Raw genomic sequence first — 7,359 nt, forward strand, 5'->3', positions numbered from 1 at the left:
TAGGAACCACATGTCATTTTCATCATGGATTCTTCTCTTCAATTACTCTTCTTTTTACTTGGATGTTACAAGGAAAGAGATTAGTTTACCACCCTATCCCCACTCCCACATACTCTCCGAACCCCACACCCACCTGGAAGTATAGAACAAGGATTACAAGTACTTTTCTGCAGGTCCGCAGTATTACAGAGGAGTACCAGAAGGGGGGCTTTGGATAGGGAAAATCTTGAAATCTTGAAAATGAAAGCTTGGATGAGACTATAAAGAAAGTAAAGCAAAGAGGACATTCTTTTCCAACTTGGTTCCCTTTCAAATACACGGATTGCATTCTGAGAGAGGGAAACTGAACAAGACGCAGCAGAATGGATTTCCTCTCTGTAAGTTTTCTCCGGTCCCTTAATTGTGTTTAAGCCTTGTTGAGTACTTTGTTTACGGTCCCTAGTGTGGTGATTTGCATCCCCCTCTCTGGGTTGCTGTTGGTCCGAGCTGGCAGCTGTCTCAGTCCGATTCTGGCTGGGAAAGGTAAGAATCTTTGCTTTGCTTTTTGTAAGATCTGGGGGAGAAATGTTGAATGCCTACAGAGTTGGGGCAGGGGCCGGGGAGTTAGGGGTGGGGGCACTGATTTAATTCACACCCTGGACGTTTTCTGAAAAGTTTTCCAAACTTTAAAATAATCTCCTGGAGCTATGTGTTTTAAAATGAACCAGAAAGATCCCTCCTCTCTTCTGAAAGGCTTGCAGAAAGAAGAAGGGTTGCATTGTGGCTGAGATTTTGCATTTGGGGGCAGGTGTTCCTTAAGGAATTCCCAGGGGGGTTGTTAATATCTTATTTGTACAGAATGGAAGAAGGTAAAAATATTCAAAGACATCAGGGATTGATCACTAAGAATTCTCCCTGAATTTCAATTTGAAGAAGTAAAAGCCAATTAAGGATGTGTCCATGGGTATAATGATAAGCGCCTATTCTTTGTATACAACTTCTGTTTTATCCCAAAGCTTTCTTTGTCTTTGTATTTATCAATACAAATCATCAATGGTTGACTTAAGAGTCTGGAGATGTGCATCTGTGTATCTAGGCAGATGTACACTCTCTGTGAAGAATTAGGGGAGAATCAGATGTCCGGAGCCTGGAAAGGTAGAAGAACGCTTTGGTGTTACAAGTAATGACAGACTTGCCCGTGTTCCCAGTGCACAGATGCACTTAACTCTCCCTTATTTTAGATTCAGCCAAGGGCTCACTGTGGAAAAAGGGCGCTCTGGCTTCCCTCTGGTGGAGATTTGATTCCTGTACCTTTGATTTTAGTAATAGAGGAATATGATGTTCAACAGGATAAGGTGACTTACGAGCTTCAGTGGGTTTATTGGATTGTTTTGAGGGGTAAGAGACCTATGCTAGGAGGTGGGGAAGAACTGTGCCCAAAGTCCAGTTTGCAGGTGGGAGGGGTGGCTGCTTTTATAAGGAGCATCCCCCAAGCCTCCAATATATGTAGTCAGTGGCCTTCCTGTAACCATTTTCCCAGGGCAGTGTTGGCGAGTGCTGAAATGCCCAGGTTCGAAACATCCTTTACCTCCATCACCAAGTGACAGCATTTCTTCTGGATGACGGCTCTGTCTCTTGGAGCCCCACATTTAAAAAATGCGATGAGAACCTCCAGATACTCACCATCCTCAGCATGCTGGGCTCCCCTGACCTCAGGGACTTTTCAACTTTATTTCTTTTGAGATGAAGAAACTCTCTCTCTGGCTCCCATTCTAGAGAAAAGGAGTTCTGTTCCCTCTCCCTTTATGATAAAACCATCAAGGTATTTTTACTAGATGGTGCATGCTATCTTAGAACAGAAGTGAGATGATGCCCGGGAACATCCAAGCCTTGTGCCAACAGTTAAAGTAATCTAATGAGCCAAGAGAAAGAAGGGACCAAATCTCTTCGGATATTGGACTTACATTTGTAAATTTGTCATATTAGTTAAAAAGAAGTTTTTAAAACTACAGAGATTCAAAAAATAGAGGATGGGGCGCCTGGGTGGCTCAGTTGGTTGAGCGTCCGGCTTCGGCTCAGGTCATGATCTCACGGTTCGTGGGTTCAAGCCCCACGTTGGGCTCTGTGCTGACAGCTAGCTCAGAGCCTGGACCCTGTCTTCTGATTCTGTGTCTCCCCCTCTCTCTGACCCTCCCCTGCTCGTACTGTCTCTCTCTATCTCTCAATAAATACAAAAAAAAATTAAAAAAATATAGAGGATGGATAACTTTTAGCTGCAGAAGTACAAGGATAAACTTATAGTAGTGCCCAAGTATTATCACATTTTTCTCTCAAAAAGGCAATCTGGGGCTTTAAACTTTCAAACAGCTTATCTGTAAAAAAAAAAAAAAAGTATCAACCTATAAGGCCATTTGGGGAAGGGCAAGATATAGACCTGTAATTTAATTGTTGGAGAGTGTGGTGGGCCAAACTATCTATCCTTGAATGTTTAAAATACCTTGCTCCTGAAAGTGGGCCAAGCAACAGCAGACTGGTCTCAGCCAGGAGCTTGTTAGACCTACTAAATCAGATCTGACATTTAATAAGCTCTCAACATGATTCATGTGCCCATTAGAGACTGGGGTTCAAACAAAGGGTTTTTTTCCCTTCTGTGTGACCTCTGTGAAATTACTTAACCCCTCTGAGCCTCATTTATAAACTGTGTATAAACTCATTTGTAAACTGGTGAGATTTAATGTACGCATGCTGTATGTGCCACGTCCACAGTAGGTGGTCTGTTAATGACAGCGGTGATGGTGATGATGAGGGTGATGATAATTTCAGCATCGCTGAAAGCACTTACCTCCTAGCACAAGTGGTTAAGTGATCATGTTTAAATCAAGATGACTGGATTCTCCCTCAACCATAACCATTTGCATCTCTTACCCTTGAACGTAAGCAAATTAATATCAAACAAAGGGAGTTTTAAGCTTCAGATGCCCCCCCCCACATGTATAAATAAAGAATACCAGGGAAGCCTAGGAAACCTAGAGTTTTGCTGGCTGAATTTTTTACAGGCTGAATTCAGCTGCCCCCTGACTTCACAGCTGTTCCTGCTGCCCTAAAGTGTCTGTCCCTCCAGCTCTGTCCCCTCAGCTGGGTCTGCAACGCTGAGTCTGGGATTTTCTTATGAAAATGCCTGATGGGTGGGAGGAAGATCTGGAGGTCGGCTGGGGAAAAAATGAGTAATGCTAAGCAGTCTACTTAGTAAATGCTGCACGAGAAATAACAGTAAAAGCCGGCTTCTGTCTCTGGGGACTCCAGAATGATTCTGACTTATCATGTCACTGAGCAGAGTTGGGGGAAGCCAAAACTCGAAATCTGCTGGCAAGGAAGGGAACGAAGGAAAAAAAAAAAAAAAGACAGGGAGGGGCAATCCGGAGGGGGAGGAAATAAAAAGAGAGAGAGGGAAAGACAAGCGTCATTTAGGAACAGAGGTAGAGTGAAAGAACTCCAGGATCTAAAACCTGCCCTACAGCACAATATTTTGTATCTTTTCTTTTCCCCAGTGGAGATTCCTGTCCTGTCATTTTACTGGCTGAGGAGTCACTCGCTACAGGCTCTTTCCCCAGAAGCTGACGGAAGAAACTCAAGCGCTGTTGTTTCTGCCCTCCCAAGTCTGCTGTCTCGGCTGCTAATGGATTGCTTTCCTCTGAGGTACGTGTCTGTAGTTTGGGGACAGAGCCTCATTTGCAGGTTAGCTTACTCCTCAGCTTTGGGGTGAAGATTTTTTTTTCTTTCAGACATAATCTCAAGTATCCTTTTACTTGCCTTGCCAATATGTAGGGTATCCCTGGACAGCAGGGATTAGTTCAGTGACTAACGATTACATGTGAATAGGCAGTTCTAAGATTTAGCTTCATTGCATAGGGAGTGATAGTATGACCTCCCTGGGCAGAGAGGAACCTGGGAGGTTTGATTTGGGCTTAAGTTTGTTTTCAGAGAATGCTTAATATGTTCAAAGTATTAATAATCTCATTGGAATAGCCTCTAGACCCTTCCTCTAAATTTCTTCAGTAACTGTCATTGCTGTTACATCGCTTCTCGAGGACAAAAGAGGAAGACTTGACGTGTCTGAACAGCAGACAGCAGCATTCACTGATTTCTCCTGGGCAGCATTACAGCCAGATGCTTTTGACTGAGAGCTTCTGATTTTGTCCTGAAAGTGTTTGGGTTGAAAATATTCAGAAAGGTGCATTGCAACAAGTTTTGTACACGAGGGCATGGGGAAATGAAAAAAGTATAAAACTTTCCTGAAAATGTAGCATGCTTATTTTTAAAAATATGTCATGGCCCACGTACTATTTGAAATTCCCTGTTGAATTCAATGGAAAAGTTTGAATTGACAGGTAATTCCTCTCAGAGTTGACCTTATCATTAAGACAGTACAAAATTATATCTGACAACACTGTGGGATTTTTCCCCCTCCTTTTCCTTTCTCACATGGATTGGAAGGTATTGCCACATTTCAGATCACAAGTCCTGGCCTTCTTGCTGCTGAATTTTTGCTGACCTGCTCCCCCGCCATGGTCCCAGGACACATGTTGCACTGTTAAATGGTTACAGTAAGGACCTGCTGATGGTCAGCTGCCACAGAAGAACATCCTTCATACACTGGGTGCTGGTCTTGATACTGATCTGGTGGGCACCGAATGGGTGATAGTTTGGAATGCACGTTATGCCCGGAAACACTGGCAGAGTCTAAGTTGCTCTGAGTTTTGGAACAAACTGTGAGGAGTACTGTTTATAGTGTATTCTCCTCACGAAGAAGGCCATCTTTTGGATCAGGATTGAGGTTTTCCCGTGTGTTTAGAGAAATGAGAAGCAATAGACAAGGCGGAAAGGGTTGTTGAACATTTGTAGACCGTCAGGGTATATTAAACACGGTAAAGTGCTTCCTGCTTTTTATATCTTCCCCCTTTTTTATGGCTATCTGCTTTATCTTGCTTTTTGCAAAGAGAAAGCAAACAATTAGGTAAAAAAATATGAAAGTTGATTTTCACATGCATCCGTGTCTCCGAGAAAAGAACCCAGCGGTGCCTCCCCAGCTCTCTCCTTCTATTTTCAGAGCTCACTTTGATGCATTTCCCTGACATCTTGTCTTCTCCACAGCTTCCACCCTGGAGAGACCCCCCAGATCTAGTCTGTGAACCCGGCTAGGAAACACCTGTAAAGATGACTGAAGAGCCCATAAAAGAGATTCTGGGAGCCCCAAAGTCTTCCAAGCCAGTGGCAGTGGAGAAGAGCCCCGCCCGGGAAGTGGTGGTCACCACGGTCCCCTTGGTCCGTGAGATTCAGCTGACGGCTGCGACCGGGGGTGCCGAGCTCTCCTGTTACCGCTGCATCATCCCGTTTGCCGTGGTGGTGCTCATCGCCGGGGTCGTGGTCACTGCTGTGGCTTACAGCTTCAATTCCCATGGCTCCATCATCTCCATCTTGGGTCTGGTCCTTCTGTCATCTGGACTTTTTTTGTTAGCCTCCAGTGCCTTGTGCTGGAAGGTGAGGCAAAGGAGCAAGAAAGCCAAGAGACGGGAGAGTCAGACAGCTCTTGTGGCAAATCAGAGAAGCTTATTTGCTTAGGACTGATGGGACCAAATGGGATACGTGGCCTGAAAACCCTCCTTTCACTGTGTCCTCCAATTCACCCAGAACTAGCATGGGAGAGGATGAACGGAGCATTGGACTAGACCCGAGGAATGGGGGTGAATTGAGGCTGGGAGGGTAGAGGGGGTTCTGTCTTGCGAGGAACCTACTTGTGTTTTCTAATGACAAACTTAACTCTAAGGGCTATTTCTAAGACTGAAAGCTCAGCTTCTTTTCTACGTTAAACATTTGAGGGTCGTGGGAGGTGCACGACATAAGACAACACTCAACTCAGCTTGGAGAGGAGCCAAGGAAAGAAGAGAAAATAATCAGATAGTTCTGGCACACCAGCGACCTGCCTCAAAAAAACAAAAACAAAAACACACCCCACTTTTGAGAAGTTGTATCATAATGATGTTCTGCTGAGTGTCTAAATCGCCTCAGACTCTGCATACTTCTATGAAATTACGCGATAATTTTTTAAATAAGTTTTCTGGCATCTATTTTTTTGCTTTCAATAACTCATCACTGGTGGTACTTTTTCTTAAAGAATAAACTAATATTTTTTATGTTTTAACATTGGGCAGTTTTAGATGATTAATGATGAGTCAGATATTAAAACAAAAAGGTAAAAGGTATAGCGACTAGATGACATAGGGGTTAAATTAATATTAAAATAATCCAACCTAGCACTTTTGATGATTTTTATATAAAGTTTAATGTACATTTCATTCAAAATAATAAATACTTATTGCTGCTGAAACTTCATAAATGGTTGTTTCTATTGTAGTTATTTTTATTTTTATTTTATTGTAGTTATTTTAAATTGCCCATCTTCACTTCCTCATTCACAATGTCTCAATTTCATTTCTCTTAAATGGGTGTTACCCTCCCTAACTTATGTAGAAGATTTTTATTTTTGTATGGTATCATTTTTTCATGACTTCTGAAGAATAACATTAATGATGTTCATTATGTTTTACGCCACTAACAATTAGGAAATCAATGCGTAGGGTCAGGAATTTTTAACGTGTTATTAAATGTGTGCTACCTATTTATTCAATCAGTTGTTAAATATTTGCTTCATGTATTTTCAAGCACCAACTATATGTCAGGCATTGTGTAAATTTTCAGGCTGCTTCACTGAGTAAGTTCTAACATAACCAGATAAGATCACTGCTTGACTTCTGTGAATATTGAGCTACTGTATATACCAGCTAGGACTCTACCCAGAACGTTAGTCAGAAATATACTTGTTTAAACCACATGACATTAGTATGGGAAGACAGTGAGACATGAGGCCTTTTCTAACCCTGAGAAATACAAAGAGAAGCAAAATAAACCTTGTGTAGCACTTTCCAGAGAGGCATTCTCTCAAGAAATTTAATTAAATATGGCAGGAGCCCTCTGGCACTGACTGCTCTCTGGTGCTCAAGTAGTTTTGTTAAGGGGGAAAGCCTTGATGGTCTCATTTTTCATAGCTTTGAAGGGCCACTGGTCCAAGTCTGGAGTTGTTGATTATAGTAGCGCACACCACAATTATCTTAAATTCATGCACATCAACACTCCACTGGGCCAAAAGTGGGTATATAGCTCGGTGTTGATTTCAGTGAGAGGAAGTGAGTCTGTGCTTTGACACGCCTCTTTTCTGCTCAAAGATATTCAAAGGCTCCCTGTTGCTTGATGAAGAAATTTCTCAGGCAAGTGTTCAAGGTTCTCCACTATCCGATCCAAACAGATGTATCCAGCTTTCACTTC

At 42.6% G+C, this 7,359-nt stretch overlaps 1 protein-coding gene across 2 annotated transcripts; it reads left to right on the forward strand.

Annotated features, from left to right (window-relative positions):
* The first annotated feature begins 419 nt into the window (after positions 1 to 419).
* TMEM100 (transmembrane protein 100) lies at positions 420 to 6,038 on the forward strand. Of its 2 annotated transcripts, XM_029927977.1 has the most exons (3): positions 420 to 522; positions 3,528 to 3,675; positions 5,131 to 6,038. In XM_029927977.1, the coding sequence occupies exon 3, from the start codon at positions 5,194 to 5,196 to the stop codon at positions 5,596 to 5,598; it is 405 nt and encodes a 134-aa protein (XP_029783837.1). In that variant the 5' UTR covers positions 420 to 522; positions 3,528 to 3,675; positions 5,131 to 5,193; the 3' UTR covers positions 5,599 to 6,038. The 2 variants fall into 2 exon arrangements, with proteins under 2 accessions (XP_029783837.1, XP_029783836.1); XM_029927976.1 differs by lacking the exon at positions 420 to 522 and having other exon boundaries at positions 3,455 to 3,675.
* Positions 6,039 to 7,359: the final 1,321 nt, after the last annotated feature.

Source organism: Suricata suricatta, chromosome 17, assembly GCF_006229205.1.
Source record: "Suricata suricatta isolate VVHF042 chromosome 17, meerkat_22Aug2017_6uvM2_HiC, whole genome shotgun sequence".
In the NCBI taxonomy this organism is placed as follows: Eukaryota; Metazoa; Chordata; class Mammalia; order Carnivora; family Herpestidae; genus Suricata; species Suricata suricatta.